General features: G+C 37.7%; 1 protein-coding gene across 2 annotated transcripts in view; it reads right to left on the bottom strand.

Moving 5' to 3' along the window:
* PPP3CC (protein phosphatase 3 catalytic subunit gamma) overlaps window positions 1–22,231 on the bottom strand; it is a 102,591-nt gene that overhangs the window by 65,719 nt on the left and 14,641 nt on the right. For both annotated transcript variants that reach the window (XM_077766608.1, XM_077766609.1), the window contains exons 2-3: window positions 672–869; window positions 220–344 (exon numbers count right to left, since the gene is read on the bottom strand). In XM_077766608.1, coding sequence (XP_077622734.1) covers window positions 220–344; window positions 672–869 — 323 coding nt within the window. The remainder of the gene's footprint in view (window positions 1–219; window positions 345–671; window positions 870–22,231) is intronic.

The raw sequence follows: 22,231 nt of genomic DNA, 5'->3' as shown, positions 1-22,231 counted from the left end.
TATAGAAGCTACAAGAAGGAACAGAACATTCTTATAGCAATGAAAACATTTTTCTAGCACCTTAATTACTGGAAGTCACAAGGTTTGTAAATTCTCATTTATAATTTCTCATTTCAGTGAGAACTCATTCAGCATTCTCATTTTAATTTCTTCTACCAAAGAATAGAAAGAAAAGTTCTAAAAAAAAGACAATGATAGTTCCAACAGTTTAATTTTTACCTCTATGCTGAAATAGCCTCTGTCCACATAGTCACCCAGAAAGAGGTAGCGAGTGTTAGTAGGTGATCCTCCAACTTCAAACAACTTCATCAAGTCGAAGAATTGTCCATGAATGTCACCACACACTAGGAAAAAAAAGGCATATGGTAAGGTGAAAAATGATGTCTTAGAAGAGAAAGGAGCAGTACATCAATAAGATCACAGTTTAACTTTTAATTTAAATCACGTTAGATTTTGACTGGACTGTTTTATAATTGTAGTCAATCTATCAATACTATCAATAGTCCTACAGGAGGTATTAGATATTTTAAGTTGTATTTCTTCAATGAACAACAAACAATCCTAAGACTACCTCATAATTCCTAGAAAGATTATCACACATTTTAGTTGGTTATTTGTAATAATTTTTCAAATAAGCTCAAATCTAAATGCCACCCAAATACTTCTCATACCTGTGATTGGAGAATCTAGTTCTATCATGGTCTTCTCCTGTCTCAGGATGGCAGCCCCATCATTGATTATCTTTAAGGCTACTTCCTCTTCCAGTCGCCCTTCCTTCACCAAATGGTTTTTTAAAACATCAATTTTAGGTTTCCCATTCTCAAATACTTCTTTCAAAGTAAGCCGCTGGGTTGGAGGAAAGGGGACAGCTAGAAAAAGAGAAAAAGTAATTCAAAATTTATTAAATGTATAAAGAACTATATACCCATTTTTTTTATGTAACAAAGTAAACCTAACACATCACCATGATTTCACATCCACAGCACCAGAACCATCTGGGAGAAAAAAAATCTAAGATACTGTATGTTACAGATGATCAATTCGAATTTTTAAAAAGGCCACAAAGTCAAAGTCAGTGTGTGGATGTATGAATTATAATGTTTTACATATAAACATCAAAGACTTGAAGCTGATTCCGAAAATAAACTAAAAGATAAAGGACTAGATGATACGAGTATCTTTTATTCACAGAAAATGTATTAAAAATAAAACTGTGGTTAAAGAAAATGAAAGGAAAGAAATTACAACACTAAAGGGCATTTATTTTTCCAAAGAACTGACCTCATGGAACTGTGTTTTAAATGTCTGATTTCACCTTCTGATTGGGGCAATCATAGATGTATACATTATTATTAAAAGGTAGTTGTTTAAAATATTACTGATAACAAGCAAACCACTAACTGGATGGAGCTGTTCCTGAGAATTACTTGCTATAGTAACTTGAGAAGAACAGATAAAGAAGATCTAGTTAAGTTTTCTAATCTGGAAATGCTAAAAACTAACTTCAGTTGATGCTGGGTATAAAGCTAATCTAATATCATGGTGAATTACCAACTTTAACAGAAAAAGTAATTTGACATTTTAAAATTGACCATCATCTCATTTACCTACTTTAAAATGTGTTCTAGGGGGCGCCTGGGTGGCTTAGTCGGTTAAACGTCCGACTTCGGCTCAGGTCATGATCTCATGGTTCGTGGGTTCAAGCCCCGCATCAGGCTCTGTGCTGACAGCTAGCTCAGAGCCTGGAGCCTGCTTCAGATTCTGTGTCTCCCTCTCTTTCTGACTCTCCCCTGCTCACACTGTGGGTCTCTCTCTCAGAAACAAATAAAACATTAAAAAAAAAATTTTTTTTTTAATTTTAAATAAAATCTCTTAAAAAAAGAACTAAATTGAGAAGCGTCTGGCTGGCTCAGTCACAGGAGCATACAACTCTTCATTTTAGTGTTGTGAGTTTGAGCACCACATTGAGATTACTTAAATAATAAAAAACTTTTTAAAAAAGTTGAAATCTACAGGCACTATAAAAATTCTAGACTTGAAAATTCTATGGTAATATTTATATGTTCTTAGCTACAATTTGACTCACTTAGGTGACTAGGCAAAGCTTATTTTTAAAAATGTAGCGGGGCGCCTGGGTGGCTTAGTCGGTTAAGCGTCCGACTTTCGCTTAGGTCATGATCTCACGGTTCGTGGGTTCGAGCCCCGCGTCGGGCTCTGTGCTGACTGCCAGCTCAGAGCCTGGAGCCTGTTTCAGTCTGTGACTCCCTCTCTCTCTGACCCTCCCCTGCTCACACTCTCTCTCTCCTAGAAATAAAATAAAATAAAAAAAAAATGTAGCTAACCAACCAGCAAATATTACTTTGAAAGTGAGGACCACATATATCCCAGTTTACCCAGGACAGTCCTAGATTTCCACTGCTGTCCTAGCATACTTGTTAACAGCGCCCCCTTTCACTCTCGCAAGTATTACAATTTGAAGGATAAATCAGTTTAATTTGTGTTATTCAGATGTAATAGCAATACATTATTTTAGGAAAATAATCTACTAAAACAAACAAAAATTAGATACTATGATGAATGTTTTATTTATTTATCTGATGAGTCTCTAAGACAGAGTGAAAGGTAAGTCCTAATCAAATTTACTTAAATTTTCACTAAAATGTAATGGCAATATGGTTGTTTAACAACAACAAAAATCCTTTATAGTTTAGAGATTCTTACAGAAATATTTTCAGATGAAATTATGTTATTTGGAATTTGCTTCAAAATACTGGGAGGATAGGGAATAAGCAGTGGTACAGATGAACAAAAAGACTTGTAGTGAGTTAATAATTGTTGAGGCTGGGTGATGTTCACCTGTAAGTTCGTAATGCTATTTACTCTACTGCTGTAATAAGTTAGAAATACTTATTATTAAAAAGGTGTGAAAGTTGCCAAAACTCGGAGTATGTCTTTATTTTTTTTAATTAATTTCTTTTGAGAGAAAGCGAAAGAGAGTGCCTATATGCACGCAGGCATGAGCAGCGGAGGCGCAAAGAGAAAGGGAGAGGCAAAATCCATGGTCAGCACAGAGCCCAATTCAGAGCTTGATCCCATTAACCGTGGGGTGATGACCTGAGCCTAAATCAAAAGTCAGACACAACCGACAGCCATCTAGGCACCCCTAAGAGTATAAGTGTTAGAGAAACTTTCTTTAGAGAAATTTACATGAGGTTCAATAAAGAGATATACTTAGGGGGCGCCTGGGTGGCTCAGTGGGTTAGGCGTCTGACTTCAGCTCAGATCATGATCTCACAGCTCGTGGCTTCAAGCCCCTCGTTGGGCTCTGTACTGACAACTCAAAGCCTGAAGCCTGCTTCAGATTCTGTGTCTCCCCCTTTTCTGTCCCTCCCCCGCTCGAGCTCTGTCTCTCTGTCTCTCTCTCTCTAAAATAAATAAACATTAAAAAAAAATTTTTAAAGAGATATACTTAATTGTATGTGACTTCAGAGAACCCCCAGTCCTATGAAATATTGATCCAGAAAAATAAAGAAATAGAAGATTCCACATTTAATCATTTCCCTTTTCATACCTAATTTGCCTCTTTTTTGGTTTTCAAACTCTTACTCTCAATTTCTAGCTAGCGAATCTGCCCTTCTCCATTTTGAAATGAATCCCATAAAAAGCCTTCTTGTTTTTAATCCCCACTTTGTAAATAAAAGAGATTGGTTAACAAGCTAAAAAGAAAATGAAATAATATAAGGTCAAATATGTTAGATTTGATGAAAAAGGTATTATTACAGAGATAGTACCAGAGACAAGAGATTCACAAAATATTACTTGACTTCTACTAGTACTATAACCACTAATAAAAATAATTTTCCTCCAATACTGTTGTAAACAGGTAACAGTTTACAAAATAGGAAACTATTTTTCTTCTGTAGCATATAAGTTATGTAACAGGTGCCAGCAACCTAAAGAACTCCTGAGAAAAAAATTTAGAAGGATATATTAAGATATTTTTTCTTTCTTTCAAAGTCTCTAGTTGTAATTTACTTAAAGCAAGTAAACAAGTCACCTAGTTAAATGAAAGCGAAAGCAAGGTTGAAATGGATCAAGGGGATTATGCCCAGCTAAGAGAAATGGGACACAGCTGATCCAGGAACACTAAGGAATTAAGATTGGCTTGAGACTATATACATAACAGAAAGTTCCAGAAGAATCCTAAGTTTTTAGGTAAGGGCAAATAAATTCAATTTCCTTCAAATCAGAACAAAAGAATTTTCCACTTTAAAGGAGTGGTCCTGCCCCACCTCAAGTTACATCTAGCTATGTTTAGAAGCCCTGAATTCCAACTTCCAATTCCTTTATTAGATAGTTGTACACACAATTCAGTTGAGGTTGACTCACAGAAGAGTGGGAACAGCCACCATCCTGAGAAGACTAAAGAAAATCTAGCTAAGTTTGGTCATGATAGCAAATAGCAGGAACTTTCCAATTAAATTTTAAAACTCTATTTTTAAGGGTGCCTGGCTGGCTCAGTTAAGTATCTGACTCCTGATTTCACCGCAGGTCACGATCTCATGGTTCATGAGATTGAGTTGGGCTCCACAGTGTGGAATCTGCTTGGAATTCTCCCTCTCCCTCTGCCCCTCCTCTACTCATGCTCGCTCACTCTCTTAAAGTAAATCAACTTAAAAATAAGCTCTCAAGTGAAATTTTAAAACTCTATTTTTAGCTTTTTAATGCTTGTTTATTTTTGACAGAGTGAGTGTGAACGGGGGAGGGGCAGAGAGAGAGGGAGACACAGAATCTAAAGCAGGCTGCAGGCTCTAAGCTGTCAGCACAGAGCCCGATGTAGGACTTGAACTCACAAACAGTGAGATTATGACCTAAGCCAAAGTTGGAGGCTTAACTGACTGAAGCACCCAGGTGCCCCCAAAATTCTATTTAAGAGATATGCCCCAGGTGCAGTGACCATTAGTCCAAGTGTGCCTATTAGGATATTTCCAGATTATTTATCAGGTCTTAATGTGATTTAATAGCATCCTCTTTTACTCTCAAGCATCCTAATTTAAATGACCTACCCAGGAACAATATTCATCAGAATTAGATGAGGTGTTTGTTTAACATGTAGATTCTTGGGCCTCAGACTGGTAAAATCAAAACTTTTAGGGATCCTGCAAAGGCATCTGCATTGTTAACAGGCATCCCAGGTTAGAGTGAATCAGGAAAATGGTTAAAGGGAATTCCAAGTAAAGACACAATTAATCTCAAATAATCTGCACCTTCATTCATCATCATCCTTTTCCTCAGGCTCTACTGTGGCCACATGGAAACAAGGAGCTCAATTTCTGAATGAAAAAAAAAGGGGATCTAGAGTTGTGCTTTGTAAAATACCTGTGGGAACTGCCTCACTCCAACCTCCAACCTGTCAAAACCTATACTTTGTAAAATGCAATAAAAATAACTTAACTAGAAAAATGATCACATGCTTAGATGTTGTGCCAATGTCAAATTGCTATTAAGGTTCTTAAATGCTTGGGGCACCTGGGTGACTCCGTCAGTTGACCTACTGACTCTTGATTTTGACTCAGGTCATGATCCTAGGGTCATGGGATCGAGCCCTGAGGAAGGCTCCAGGCTCAGCATGGATTCTCTCTTTCTCTCTCTTTCCCTCCCTCCCTCTGCCCTTCTCCACATGCATGCTCGCTATCTCTAAAAATAAAATTAAAACGTTTTTAAATGCCAAATTTCCATTCTTACGACAGTTAATAACAGTTTGTGAACGAACACTAATCCATGGACCACACTTTATGGAACACTGGTTTAGGTAAACATGGATTTAGGGGAACAAGAATAGGCCTAGAGTCAAAATTTGAATCTATGGGGGCTCCTGGGTGGCTCAGTCAGTTGAGCCACCAAACTCTTTATTTAGGCTCAGGTCACGATCTCGCAGTTCATGAGTTCAAGTTCCACATCAAGCTCTATACTGACAGTGCAGAGCCTGTTTGAAATTCTCTCTTTCTGCTCCTCCCTCCTCTTGTGGGTATGCACTCCTTCTCCCTCAAAAATAAATAAATATTAGGGGCGCCTGGCTTAATTGGTTGAGTGTCCAACTTCAGCTCAGGTCACAGTATGTGAGTTTTAGCCCCATGTCAGGCTCTGTGCTAACAGCTTGGAGCCTGGAGCCTGCTTTGGATTCTGTGTCTCCCTCTTTCCCTCCCCCTCCCCCATGCATTCTCTCTCTCTCTCACTTTGTCTCTCTCAAAAATAAACGTTTAAAAAATTAAAATTGGGGCTCCTGGGTGGCTCAGTCGGTTGAGTGTCCAACTTCGGCTCAGGTCATGATCTCACAGCCTGTCAGTTTGAGCCCCATGTTGGGCTCTTTGTTGACAGCTCAGAGACTGGAACCTGCTTTGGATTCTGTGTGTGTCTCTCTCTCTACCCCTCCCCTGCTAATGCTCTGTCTCTCTGTCTCAAAAAACAAATAAATGTTAGAATTTTTTTTAATTAAAATAAATAAACATTTAAAAAATTTGAATGCTGTGTATGTACACATCTTCAAGCCAGAGTTTACAGATTTTATTATGTCTAATGTACACAAAAGAGGATTTTCAGCTGACTTCACTATTCACTTCACAGTGAATGATAATCTTTTCTAAGAATCCAAGTCTCTGACAAGTTCATTTCCCACTGTTTTTAATGGCACACAGAATTTCACTAATAAAAAATACAACAAAACACATCTGCAAGCAGATGAACAAGCTGAAGTTTTGACTTCAACATCTTATCCTTGCTTTAAACTATGCAGCATATGAATGTAACACAGAGTTTCAGTTCTTGTATCCTTTCAAATTTTATATAAACTAGTCAACACCAAGCACAGAAGCTTCTCTTCTTCGTTTCTGTGGTTGTATGTCACCTCTTTAAACGTTCTATTTATGTCTAAGAATGCAATGTCTGAGCATAATTTTTCAAATTTCAAGGAAAATGTACTTAAAAGATTTTCAAGGCTAATAAGTAATTATTTGTTCAAAAAATTAAAATCAGCATTTTTATTTTTTAAAGTTTATTTATTTTGAGAGAGAGTGCAAGTGAGAGAGGATGCACATGCTCAAGTAGGGGAGGGTCAGAGAGATGGAAAAAGAGCATCCCAGGCAGACTCCACGCTGTTAGTGAAGAGCCCCACGTGGGTGGGGCTTGAACTTGCAAACTGTGAGATCATGACCTGAGCCGAAGTTACATGAAGTAAGCGTTTAAAAATATTTTTTTAATGTTTATTTTTGAGAAAGACAGAGTGTGAGTGGGAAAAGGCAGAGAGAGAGAGAAAAACACAGAATCGGAAGCAGGTTCCAGGCTCTGAGCTGTCAGCACAGAACCTGACTTGGGGCTCAAACTCACGAACCAAAGTCAGATGCTTAACCAAATGAGCCACCCAGGCACCCTTGAAGCAAACATTTTTAAATGAAAGAATCAAAATGTCATTAGTGTCAGCATTCAAGTTACTTACTGCTTTATTGGTTATATCATATCCTAATCTGGGGGGAGAGCAGTCCCTTCATCTTTAATACAGGTCTGCTATTTTATAAACTACAATCCTTACCAATGAGAAAGGAGACTTAACAGAGGGTTGAAGGGTCTCAAAACACCACTACACAGTTAAAAAATTTTTTTGAACCAAAAGATCACTAATCCAGAAATGTAATGATTCAGAGGCAATAAAACAACAGTCCTTTTTTTTTGAAGAGTAGAGGAGGTACTTGTTATTCAAAGATGATTGGTACTAAAAGGCCACTTAAAGTGTATCCACATAACAAAAGAAACATACACAGTAAGTTGTGGGGGAAAACAATTTGGCATTTTTATCTTTAAATATGAAACTAAGAATTATGAAAATGTTTCATTTCAAATTAGTACAATTTACAGCATGATCATAGAGTTGTTTTACAAATACAACCAAGGATTTTATCATAAAACTTCTAAAAACTGATTAGCCTAAATTCTTCATTGACTCTTAAATCCAACAGCCTATTTAATCTCTACTTGGATGTTTAATAGGCATTTAAAATTTAACATATCATGGAAACAATGTAAAAGAGGATTGATGGATGGATAAAGAACTTGTGGTATATATATATTATTATATATAATAATAATAGAATATTATTCAGCCATAAAATATGAGGAAGTCCTACCATTTGTGACAACATATATGAGCCTTGAAGGTATCATGCTAAGTTAAATAAGTCAGCCAGAGAAAGACAAATACTGTATGATCTCACTTATATGTGGATTCAAACCAAAACAAAACTCACAGAAAAAGAGAAGAGACTTGTGGTTACCAGAGACCAGAGGCCAGAGGCAGAGGCTGGGGTGAGGGAGGTGCAAATGGAGGACTGTGATCAAAAGATATAAACTTCCTGTATAAAGTAAAAAAGTACTAGAAATGTAATGCACAACATGATAACCACAGCTAATACTGCTATATGATAGATTGATAGAACAGTTGTTGAGTAAATCCTAACAGTTCTAATCAAAAGGAGAAACTTTTTTTCCTTTTTCCCCCTTTTTATTGTATATATATGAAAAGATGGATGTTAGTCAAACTTACTGTGGTAATCATTTCAAAATACAGTAAAACCTTGATTTATGAGCATAATTCATTTCGAAAAGATGCCTGTAACCCAAAGCACTTGCACATCAAAGCAAACTTTAAAAACCATTGGCCCAGTTGTGATCATGTGATATTGGGCATCATAACTACTCATACTGCAAGACATTGCTCATTTATCAAGTTAAAATTTATTAGAAATGCTTACTTGCTGTGTGGAACACTCACAGAACAAGTTACTCACAATCCAAGGTTTTACTGTATATCTAAATCAAACCATCATGCTGTATGCGTTAAACTGATAGAGTGATATATCAATTATTTTTCAACAAAACTAGAAAAAATTAACATGTCTAAAATTAAGCTTATTATTTCCCAGATTGCCTCTAATCTTTTCCATATAAATATATGGAAGCATCACTAAACCCAGTTGCTCAGACCAAAAACCTATAGGATCTTCCCTTAATCCTGATTTCCCCAGTTTTCCCCAAATCCCAATTTATCAGCAACTCTGGCTGATTTTATCTTTTTTTTAATGTTTATTTTTGAAAGGGTGCAAGCGAGGGGGGGGCACTGAGATGGGGACAGAGGATCCATAGCAGGCTCTGCACTGACAGCAGTGAGCCCAATGTGGGGCTTGAACTCATGAACTGTTAAGATCATGACCTGAGCTAAAGTCAGAGGCTTAACTGACTGAGCCACCCAGGAGCCTCTCTTTTTTTTCCTTTTTTAAAGTAAGCTCTGTGCCCAACATACGTCTTGAACTCATTACCCTGAGGTCAAGAGTCACATATGCCACACCTGAGTGGCTCAGTAGGTTAAGCACCCAACTTTGGCTTAGGTCATGATCTCACAGTTTGTGGGTTCAAGCCCCACATCGGACTCTGTGCTGACACCTCAGAGCTTGAAGCCTGCTTCAGATTCTGTATCTCTCTCTCTCTCTCTCTCTCTCTCGCTCTCTCTGCCCCTTCTCCACATGTGTTCTCTCTCTCAAAAATNCATATGCCCTACCTGATCTCTACCAACTGAGCCAGCCAGGCACCCCTGGCTGATTCTACCTCTAAAATATACTTTAAATTCGGAAAGTCTCCAGTTAGCCTTCATTTATGTTGGGAGCACAGTGTAGGCAAGAGTTCCAAGCACACTGAGTTTCTGTCTTTTGGAAGTGGGGGAGGTTTTCCAGAGTGTATATATTTTTTAAGGCAGTCTTAATTGCTTTGAATAAATATTCCCTAATAAAATAAACTTTGGATTCAATAATTTTTAACACCTCCATCACTACTACCTTAGTCTAACTATGACTGTCTTCCAGATTACTGCAACAGTTTTCTAACCAGTCTCATTTTCCACTCCTCTATTCCTGGCCTTTTACATCAACTGATGTGACCTTTTCCCCCCAGCTTCATTGACACAATTAACACATAACAATGTGTAAGTTTAAGGTGCACAGCTTGTTGATTTGTGACAAGAATGTTTAAGGGGCACCTGAGTGGCTCAGTTTGCTAAGTGTCCGACTCCTGATTTGGGCCAGGTCATGGTCTCATGGTTTATGGGATCAAGCCCTGCATCTAGCTCTGTGCTGACAGCTCAGAGCCTGCTTGGGATTTCTCTCTCCTCTCTCTCTCAGACCCTCCCCCCCACTCTCTCTTTCAAAATAATAAACATAAAAAATAATTTTAAAAACTCATGCAGTGGCATATTTAAAAAATAAAAAGAGGAGTGGTGCCTGGGTGGCTCAGTTGGTTAAGCATCAGACTTCGGCTCAGGTCATAATCTCACAGTTCTGGAGTTCTAGCACTGCATCAGTGTCTGTGTTGACAGCTCAAAGCCTAGGGCCTGCTTTGGATTCAAAGTGTCTTCCTCTCTTTCTGCCCCTCCTCTGCTCCTGCTCTCTCTCTCAAAAATAAATAAACATTAAAAAATGTTTTTTAAATAATAGAAAGAAAATGGGTTGTCCTATATTTTGCAAGCTATTACCAAATGAGAATATTTATTCACTTATTCCAGGGAAAACATTAAAGTAGATACATTCCCAAATGTTTCAAAATAATGTAGGGTGCTATATTAGAAGTTGCATAAACTAAGTATTTTCTGATTAGCCAGTTGTTAAAAAAAAATCAAGATTTTTTTCTTCTAAATAAACAGAAGGGATAAAAATGCAAAAATAAATCATCCATGTAAAGAATGCATTTTAAAAATACTTGATTCAAAACAAAATGTCAAGTTCCCAGTTTAAAATGAGGACATCATGGTACTAAAGATTTTCAAGTCTCGCTTTTATCCACTTTGAACCCTAGACTCAGAAGTCTAGGTTGATTTCAAGATTATGCAACTCTTGAGATCAAACTTTCCCTCATGTGCACATCTTCCATTTCAGTTCCTTCCCAATTCCAGGAAAGGTGTTTCTGGAATGATTTTTTTCATCCCACTGTTCAAACAGAAACTCTCTTGACATGGTTGATGACCACATCCAAATTACATTTTGGACACTCTGCAAGGAAAATTACATAACAAAATATTTGTCTTTTCCTTCCCTCTCTCCTCAAAAGCAGAAGTACAGTAAGTAATAAACTATTTTCATTGCCAAGCAACTCAAATAATGATTTTCTGTATTATTTAAAAACATAGCAAGAGGGGCGTCTGGGTGGCTTAGTTGGTTGAGCATCCAGCTCTTGTTTTCGGCTCAGGTCATGATCACAGGGCTCATGACTGCACTGACAGTGTGGAGCCTGCTTGAGATTCTCTCTCTCCGTCTCTTTCTGTGCTTGACCTGCTTGTTCTCTCTCTCTGTCTCAAATAATTTTTTAAAAAATCACATAGCAAGAGAGCCCAGTCTAGGGGCACCTGGGTAGCTAAGTCAGTTGAGCACCAGACTCTTGATTTTGGCTCAGGTTACAATTCCAGAACCGTGGGATCAAGCCCGAGTTGGACTCCATATAGAGTATGCTTAAGATTCTCTCTCTCCCTCTGCCCCGGCTTGCAGGTGCATTCTCTCTTTCTAAAAGAAAAAAATAAGAATAAAAATAAAAAAGAGAGCCCAGTCTGTCAGTGTTTCAGCAGAAAGACACTGCACTGAGAACTGATATCAGTCAGTACCTTTAGCTGAGACATTTTGGCATGATAGTCAGTATAAGAAATGAGAAGAGGTAAGAGGAGGCACATAGTGCTCTGTTTTACTAAGTCTAGAATGTTCTTTCAAGAACCTTTTTCAAAGCATTTTTTTCTCCTAAACTGCTGTTCCCCACAGGGATGCCAGAACCAGGGGCATCTCGTCCCAAGGAGCAAGAGGGAAGAGCCAATGGAAACACTGATGTCCCTAGCCCACTGATAATAATAATAAACAAGATACAGTGAAAAATCAGCTGTCAGGGACCCACAGGGAGTGAATTCATTTGGGCAATGGAGTTTTTTGTATTTTTTTTTTACTATTTCATTAAATACTGAATTATGAACCTGTATAAATACACACACACACACACACACAAAATTACAAGCATATATAAAATTTAAAAAATAAAAAGCACATTTATGAATCTAAAGCCAACTTATACAGAATCAGTGAAGTTATTTTTAATGGTTAGGACACAAAAAAACTACAAGGCAATAAGTAATATGTCAAATGCCTCTCATTTAAAATCTACAAGTCTTTCAGTGTTAACTCTACTTAAAAATAAATCCATACAGGGGAGCCTGGGTAGATCTGTCAGTTAAGCGTCCGACTCAATTTCAGCTCAGGTCATGATTTCAGTTGATGAAAAATAAAAATATTTTTTAAAAATTTAAAAAATAATAAATCCATATAATAGGATCTAATCTGTAACTAAAGAATGCATTAGAAAAGGCACTAAGGAAATATACCCAAGTATTAGTGCTGGGTACCACGATTCTAAATTATTTTATTTTTCTTATTACTTTCCTATTTTTTTAATTTTCTCCAATGACTGTATTATTTTTATTTTTTAAATGTTTATTTATTTTGAGAGAGAGAGTGCACATGCAGGAAAGAGGCAGAGAGGGAAAGAGAATCCCAAGCAGGCTCCACACTATCAGTGCAGAGCCTGACCTGGGGCTCAATCCCATTAACTGTGAGATCATGACCTGAGCCAAAACCAAGAGCTGGATGCTTAACCGACTGAGCCACCCAGATACCCCTGTATTACTTTTATAATCAGAGAAAAACATATACTTAAGAAGTCTGTATATGTAATTATTTCATATACTACATGATTATAATGATACTCTTCTAATTGAACAATAAAAACCAGAAAAAATGATGAAAGTATAAGAGTGTTTGGACTACAGATTTTTTTCTATCTGCTTTGCTCTACATTCGAGTTTTTCCAAGTTTTTATAAACTTTATTGAAAGAAAAGTATTAGACACTAAGAGCAAAAACAAACAAACAAAAAACAATCCCATTGGCAACCTTCCCTCTGTTATTCAGTTTTATGCATAAAGACTTTTCTCATATCACCAGAGCTATCTCCCAAACTGCCTCTTACCAGTAACATTCGAAAATTCAACCTCAAACATAAGTTACACCTGTAAACCACCAAGAGTTACTAAGATGACCCAGAGGTTTATGCTTAAAACATTAAAAAGACATTATGGTAGGCCAGAGGTAGGCACCGCAAGATTCCTGGCCCATGATATACACACATCTTGTCCCAGTTACTCCATCAAACAGTAATGTAAGTATTGCTGTGAACAAAGTCTGCAAACATAATTAAAGTCCCAGGGATGCCTGGGTTGCTCAATTGGTTAAGTGACCGACTTTTGGTATCAGCTTCGGTCATGATCTCACTGTTCATAAGATCAAGCCCTGCATCAGGCTCTGCGCTGGCAATGCAGACCCTGCTTGGGATTCTCTCGCTTCCTCCTTCTCTCTGCCCTTCCCCCACTCTCTCTTTCTCTCAAAATAAATAAACATTTTTTTCAAGTCCCAAATCAGCTGACCTTTTTTTTTAACTTTTTAAAAAATATTTTTATTTATTTCTAGGAGAGAGAGAGAGAGAGAGATAGCGTGAGCAGGGAAGGGTCAGAGAGAGAGGGAGACACAGACTCCGAAATAGGCTCCAGGCTCTGAGCTGGCAGTCATCACAGAGCCTGACGCGGGGCTCAAACCCACGAACTGCGAGATCATGACCTAAGTGAAAGGTAGACGCTTAACCCACTAAGCCACCCAGGTGCCCTCAAATCAGCTGACCTTTAAATGAGATTATTCAGGTGGGCCTGGCCTAATCATATGTAACCTTTAAATCTGGACCTAAAGGTCCGATATGTAGGATTTCAGAGATTTGAAGCACGAGAGGGATTTCATGTGCAAGTTCTGCATTGTTGCCTTGAATAGAGAAGGCATTTAGCAAGAAATGCAGGTGGTCTCTAGGAGCTGGGAGTGACCCCCTAGTTGACAGCAAAATTAGGGACTTCATTCCTACTACCACAAGAACTGGCAACAACCTCAGTAAGTTTAAAAGCAGATTCTACCCCAGAAGCCCCACATGAAAACTCAGCCTGGTGGATACTTTGATTTCAGCCTTTGAGACCCTGAGCAGAGAAATCCATGTCTCATAGACTCTGACCCACAGAACTTTGAGCTAAAAATGGGCCACTGATGGGGCGCCCGGGTGGCTTAGTCGGTTAAGCGTCCGACTTTCGCTCAGGTCATGATCTCGCGGTTCGTGGGTTCGAGCCCCGCGTCGGGCTCTGTGCTGACTGCCAGCTCAGAGCCTGGAGCCTGTTTCAGAGTCTGTCACTCCCTCTCTCTCTGACCCTCCCCTGTTCATGCTGTCTCTCTCTCTCCTAGAAATAAATAAATAAAACAAAAAACAAAAAAAAAAAATGGGCCACTGAGTTTGTGGTAATTTGTTATACGGCAATAGCAAACTGATGCAGGGCACCTGAGTGGCTCAGTTGGTTAAGTGTCTGGCTTTGGCTCAGGTCATGATCTCACAGTGTGAGTTCAAGTCCTGCATCAGGCTCTGTGCTGATAGCTGGGAGCCTGCAGCCTGCTTCAGATTCTGTCTCCCTCCCTCTCTCCCCCTCTCCCCCTCTTTCTTTCTCTCTCTCAAAAATAAATAAATATTAAAATTTTTTTTAAAAAGAAAGAAAACTAATGCAGAATTCTTTCAAAATTATTTTCTCTGTCCCTTCAACAATTATAAACACAGTTTTAAATACACAAGAAACTAACACAGGCTGTCTCTTAGAACTGAAACAGAACCCACACCTTATGACTGTACTATGACTCACAAAACAGATAAACTTAACAGAACCAAACCACAACATGCAATACAGACTATTTATGCTCAAGCTTTTTGTTTTTCCATTTTTCTCCTTTATCTATTTCACCCATCCCCCACCTATCTCCTCTCTGGCAACCACCAGTTTGCTCTCTGTATTTGAGTCTGTTTTTTTGTTTGTTCATTTATTTTTGAACTCCACATACAAGTAAAATCATATGGTATTTGTCTTTCACTGTCTAACTTATTTCACTTAGCATAATACCCTCTAGGTCCATCCATGTTGTCTCAAATGCAAGATCTAATTTTTTATGGCCAAGTAATATTCCACAGTATGTACATATATATGTATATGTATATAGACATACACATACCCCACATCTTCTTCATCCATTCATCTATTGATGGACATCCAGGCTTAAGACTGTTTACATATCCTAGTTAATGTAAATACTGCTGCAATAAACACAGAGATGTTTATATCTTTCTGAATTGGTGTTTTCATTTCTTTTATGAGTAAATTTTATGGGTAAATTCCCAGTAGTGGAATTACTGGACCACATGGCATTTCTATTTTTAACTTTTTGAGGAACCTCTATACTGTTTTCCACAGTGGTCATATCAATTTATACTCCCACCAACAGCACACAGGGTTCTCTTTTCTCCACATCCTCACCAACACTTGTTATTTCTTAGGTTTTTGATTTTAGCCGCTCTGACACGTGTAAGGTAATATCTCATTGTGGTTTTGATTTGCATTTCCCTGAAGAACAGTGATGTTGAGCATTTTTTCATGTGTCTGTTGGCCATCTGTATGTCTACTTCGGAAAAATATCTATTCAGGTCTTCTCATTTCTTAATCAGATCTTTTTTTTTTTTTTGGTTTTGAGCTCAAACTCATTTTAACACCAGATCCTTCAAATCCATATGTTCCAAGATAAGACCTCACATGAACTAATTTAATACTAATTGCACAGACACTAGATCTGATCTAACACTGAACTTGATGAGTTCTAGCAACTCATCTAGTGCACAAATTCTAACTAATCCTTGCTCAGATTACAAACTTCCACCCTAAAATCTAACAACACTCCCTAATCTAACAACAGTCTCAATGAGCAGCCTTTTCTAACTGTCCTCCCATTTTGAGTTCCTTTGGTTCTCTCTGCTCGTTGCAGCAGGTTAAAAAAACCTAACTTTCTTTTTCTTAACTACAAATAAATCCTGGGTGATCTTTGGTAGGTGGTTTATGGGTGTCCAACTATTTATCAACTGGTATTTCCAAGATTCAGCTGACCTCCTTGTTTCTGGGGAGACATAGGACTCTGCCATAGTGTGCACATATGTGACCACTGATTTCTACCTTCTCAAGGCCACCCTGCCTGTGATAGTGAGGTATCAGAGCCTCAGTAATTTTGTTGAGCACTTCAGGATCGAGGTGATAATTGGGTCCTCTGACTTTAAGTCTTATCGAGTATACTCTTCATGGGTGATGTCTGGCTTCTACCTAATTAACAGCATTCCTATCATCTGCCTGCTTGCTCAGTATCCTTTTTTAAGTAAGTTCTATGGACAACATGGAACTTAAACTCACAACCCCAATATCAAGAGTCACATACTCTACCAACTCATCTGGGCAGGTACCTCTTCTTCAGAATCTTGAGTGTCATGCATCTATAAGAGGGAGTCCACAGCACAGGACAGACATAGACCTAATATGTATATCTTCCAGCCAGCTCCAAAGGCTGACAAGTCCAGGAGATCTTATCAGACCAGCATCTTTACATGAGCTTTGTACTGGGTCACATTTCCTAAAACTTCCTAAGGACTTCCTTAGTCCTTATAATCTTGAGACAGATTAGATAGATAATAATTAGATAGATAGAACCTCTGTCTGCCTGGAGCTGAGGTTCTGCTAAGTCATCAAATGATGACAGCCAATCTTTGGTGTCACTTCATGTCTTCTGGATATAGGTGGTTGCAAAAGTGCCATCCTCATCCATTACTGTAGGTCACATAAGAAAACCTTTATCCTTGACAATCACCACCTATAGGACTAATTCTTTAGACACTGGCAAGGTGAATAATTTACATCCAAAACTAAAGGGGAAAAATTTACTTGGTTACTAAAGGATGATCCAAATAGATATGGTATATATAGGACATTATTTTAAACTTTAATAGTAACTCTTGTTTGAGGTTTTGTTTGTTGCAAAAACCATGTATATGTGATCTCCAGGGTCTTAAATGCTACAGTCAGATATTATCATGCCAGATGATTTTTTTTTTACAAATAGTTTATTGTCAAATTAGTTTCCACGTAACACCCAATGCTCATCCCCACAAGTGCACTCCTCCATGCCCATCTCCCCCTCCCCCCCACATCCATCAGTCCTCAGTTTTTGTCAGCATTCAAGAGTCTCTCATGGTTTGCCTCTCTCCCTTTCCCCCACCATTTCCCCCCTTCTTCTACCCCTTGTTCCTCAGTTAAGTTCCTCCTAATCCTCTTCTATGTGCAAACATATGATATTTGTCCTTCTCTGCCTGACTTATTTCGCTCAGCATAACACCCTCAAGGTCCATCCATGTTGCTACACATTCATGCCAGATGATTTAACAAATGATCATCTAAGAAACAGAACAGGGTTCTGGTGTTTAGAGAGGACAAAATTCCTACCATCAAAAGCTTGATAAACATTCACAACCTATCTAACAATAATATAGATCTTGACTGATCACTTCCCCTAAATGTTAAATCCTCCAGCTTAGGAAACTAATTTGACAATAAACTATTTGTAAAAAAACAAAACAAAAAAAAATCCTCCAGCTTAGTAAATAAATGATCAAAAGCAAAGACTAAGAATTGAAAGAGAAACCACAAATTGCTCACACGCAGAAAAATACTATGACTTACAGAACAGATAGACTGAACCAAACTAAACCACACTGTGCATCACATACTATCCAAGCTCTCAGATTTCTTGAAACATTAGCTCATTATGTTCCAATACCACAGACAAACTGATCTAACTAGAACTTTTCGGGGACTCTGGTGTACTAAAGATAAATCACTGATTGTTCTAGTAACTCACCTAAATTATAGATTTTGCCAATCCCCGCCCAAACTACTAATTTCCACCCTAAAGGCACTCTATGACTAACCTTAGCTCCTAAAACCCTGTGTATCTTCTTTGCAAACTCCCTCCTTCTGAGATGCCCCACAGTTATTCTGGTGTTTGTTACTCCTTGCTGTAGCAAGATCACTAAAAACACATCCACATATTAAAGCTAACAATAAAGGGCACTTTTTTTTCCCAATTTAAAAGGCATTTCAACTCTAGGCAATATTTTATTTATTTTTTAAGTAATCTTTGAACCCAATGTGGGGCTTGACACGACCCCAAGATTAAGAGCTGCATGCTTTTCCAACTGAGCTGGCCAGATGCCCCAACTCCAGACAAGATTTCATTTTACTTATTATTTTAACATTTTAATTTGCTAAAACAAGTTAGTTAAAAAAACTCTTGACGCTGAATTATTTATGTTGTGCTAAATTGTTAAAACTACAGTATCCACAAAGCCTTTTCAATATAGGTTTTAGATTTCAATTTTCTTAACTGGATTTGCAATAATAATAACGACCATGTTTGTGTGCTAACTACACAACAGGCATTATGCTATGTGCTTTATATATACTCTCATTTAACCTAATAACACTCTATGAAGTATTATTTTCTCTGTTTGACAGATGTGGCAACCAAGGCTTAGGAAGTTAGAAAATTTGTCTAAGATCTCACAACTAGCAACTGGAGGAACTGGAGCTTGATCCCACAACAGCTGGTTCCAGAGTCTAAGTAAGCTCTTATCCCTCTTTTGCTATACTGCTTTACCAATAATCTCTAATACTTTTCTTAATATATAAATCAAAGTGATATTACATAGGTAGGAATGAAAATAAGCTCTCTGAGAGGCCACTAAAGTTTAAGTACAAATGAGAACTATGTAGACATAACACACAACAACTATGCAAAATATACTCTCATGGAAAACAAAAGGATTTTACACAGTTCTAGATAGATAAGCTATAACTGTCTCTTTTACCTTAAGAAAAAAAAAACACATAACAAAGTGAGTGACAGTAAAGTGATTATTAGTGGTCATCTTGAATCCACCCTAATTCTCACACAAATATACAAAATCATTCAAAAACTTCAGAACTTCCAATGTTAATAACAAAGAACTTCACACCAGGATTGCATAAGGAGTACTAAGCCATTTGTGGCTCTATCATAAAAGAGAACAGACATTTAAAAAAATAAATTACTAAATTTACCATTTTAGTGTCAACTTCAATATGTGAAACCTACACACACTAAGATTGCACTGTTCTTCATAATAATGAAGCATTTTATACTCTTATCATTCTACCTACTACTGCTGACCTCCTTAATTTGTTTTAAAAACAGCAAACTTAGAATTCACTCTTTCTCTCTTTTTAATAATCAGAGGTAGGAAAGACTGGGTACAATCACCAAATCTTTATGAAAGTTTTTTTTATGAAAGTTTCATTGTGAAACTGACATTTTACCTTCATCTGCAATTTACAATTCAAGTCTAGTTATCCAGTGTCATCCTTGTAAAAGCTGAAAGACTTATAACTAAAAAACAAAACATTCAATAACTGAAAAGATCTAAGTTTCGATAGCCAGCCTTCCTGGGACTGGATAATAATATTTGTTAAAGTCTAAAGTTATGAAATCTATAGGAGACAAAGAGCTGGCAGGGTCCTTTAAGTAAAATTCAAAAATAATAGGGAAGTGGTTATATTCTGAATTAAGTAATTCAGTATTTATCTGGCACCTATTACATGCTCACATTGTATAAATCATTTATAGATCATACAATTTTAACACACAGACTCCACCTTGAAGAACTGTATGTTCATTTTTTTTTTTTTTAAGATTTTAAGTAATCTCTGCACTCAACATGGGGCTTGAACTCCCAAATCTGAGATCAAGAGCAGTAGCATGCTTCACCAGATGAGCCAGTCAGGTGCTGCATGTTCTATCAAAGTAGACAAAATAATTCACACAAGATTTAATATGAACACAAAACACTTAAATAATACATTGCGTGGTACACGCTCTTAGTATGGAAGAATATAAAGGGGATGTCAGTCGTGGCTACAGAAATCAAGGAAGGACATCAGAAACTTGAGACTTGAGCGAGATCTTCTCAAAGTTCCAAAGACACTTCCACACTTTTTAGGGATTTGTTATAGTAGCACTCCACTCTTGGCACCAAAAATAAAAGGTATACTAAAAAGAGAAAGAAAGAAATTCCAGACGTACATGTAATATACTGCATGTATGGGTTTTTAAAAAATCTTTTTAAGTGTATTTATTTTGAGAGAGTGCACACAGGGGCAGAGAGGGAAGCTTGAGAGAATCCCAAGCAGGATCTGTGCTGTCAGTGCAAAATCTGATGTGGGGCTCAAACTCACAAACTGTGGGATCATGACCTGAGCCAAAGTCAAGAGTCAGATGCTTAACCCACTCAGGCACTGTGGTGCCCCTCTATGGATATTTTTAATGAAATATTTCAAAAATAATTTTACATAAAATGGTATAGGAAATTATATAATATAAATACTATAAATGTTGCTACCTACCCATATATCTACCATGTATACTTATTTAAAATATTAAGTCTGCCATATCTGCTTCAAATATTTTTAAGAACTAAAATTTTGCTTGGGGCTCCTGGGTGGCTCCATCAGTTAAGCATCTGACTTCGGCTCAGGTCATGATCTCACGGTTTGTGAGTTCGAGCCTCATGTCAGACTGTGCTGACAGCTGAGAGCCTGGAGCCTGGAGCCTGCTTCAGATTCTGTGTCTCTCCCTCTCTCTGCCCCTCTCCCACTCATCCTCTGTCTCTTTCTCTCTCTCAAAAATAAACATTAAAAAATTTTTTTAAAAGAACTAAAATGTTGCAAATATAACTGAGCAACTTTCATCTGATTTCTTCCTCTCAGAGGTTATTACTACATTTGAGTAGTTGTATATCCTTCCCACATGTATATAATTTGTTACAAATATGTCTATACACAACATAGTATATTTTAAATTTTGTATAAATGGTATCATACTGTGTATCCTTTTGTAAGCAGTTTTTTGGGTAACTTACATTTTTAAATTCAACAATGCTTTCTAGATTTATCTAGAATGGGGCCACAGAAGCCACTTTTTTAAAACTCCACAGCTGATTCTGATTGGTAACCAGAGTTGAGGACCATCATTCTAAGCCTATATATATTCATACAAGAAACTTTTAGTGCTCTCAAATTGCTAACATATTATTATTTTTTAAAGTAAGCCCAACATGGTGCTTGAACTCAAGATGCTGAGATCAAAAGTCGCATGCTCTGGGGCACCTGGCTGGCTCAGTCAGTGGAGCATGCGACTCTTAATCTTGGGCTTGTAGGTTCCAGTCCCACGCTGGGTGCAGAGATTACTTAAAAATAAAATCTTTAAAAAAAAAAAGTCACATGCTCTACTGACCGAGCCAGACTGGTTCCCTGCTGATACATTTTAACCTAGCTTTTTTTTTTTAATTTAAAAAAATTTTTAAAACATTTATTTCTGAGAGAGAGAGAGAGAGAGCATGAGCAGGGGAGGGTCAGAGAAAGAGGGAGACACAGAATCTGAAACAGGCTCTAGGCTCTGAGATGTCAGCACAGACCCCGAGGTGGGGCTCAAACCCACGAACCGTGAGATTATGACCTGAGCCGAAGTCAGCCGCCCAACCGAGCCACCCAGGTGCCCCTTTAATCTAGCTTTTTACTCATAAGTCAGTTGTTGTTAGATTACCTGTATTTCAATAAAAAATTTTTTACAGTTCTTCCAACTCAGAAGCAAAAACCCTAAGCCAACCAAGCATACACACGATTTAAAACAAACAGGGACACCTGGCTGGCTTAAGTCAGAAGAGCATGTGACTCTTAATCTTGGGATTGTGAGTTTGAGCCCCATGTTGGGTGTAGAAATTTCTTAAAATAAATGAAATTATTATGTTTTTAATTTGTATTTATTTATGTATTTATTTTAGAGAGCATGAGCAGGGGAGGGGCAGAGAAAAGGAGAGAATCCCAAGCAGGCTCCATATTGTTGGCACAGAGCCCAACATGGGGCTCAATCCCAAGAACCATGAGATGACGACCTGAGCCAAGATCAAGACTTAGACGCTTAACCGACTGAGCCACCCAGGTACCCCATAAATAATATTTTTATTTAACACACTAAACAAACAATTTTGAGTTTCTTGAAGGGGATGGGGGATGGATGTAGCTACAAAGAGGCAGTCACACAGGAGTCTTGTGGTGAGCTACACTGACCATG

This window comes from Crocuta crocuta, unplaced genomic scaffold, assembly GCF_008692635.1.
Source record: "Crocuta crocuta isolate KB4526 unplaced genomic scaffold, BGI_CrCroc_1.0 scaffold225, whole genome shotgun sequence".
Classification (NCBI taxonomy): Eukaryota; Metazoa; Chordata; class Mammalia; order Carnivora; family Hyaenidae; genus Crocuta; species Crocuta crocuta.
Note: the sequence above shows the minus strand (reverse complement) of the source record. Positions and strands in the feature narration are given on the sequence as shown.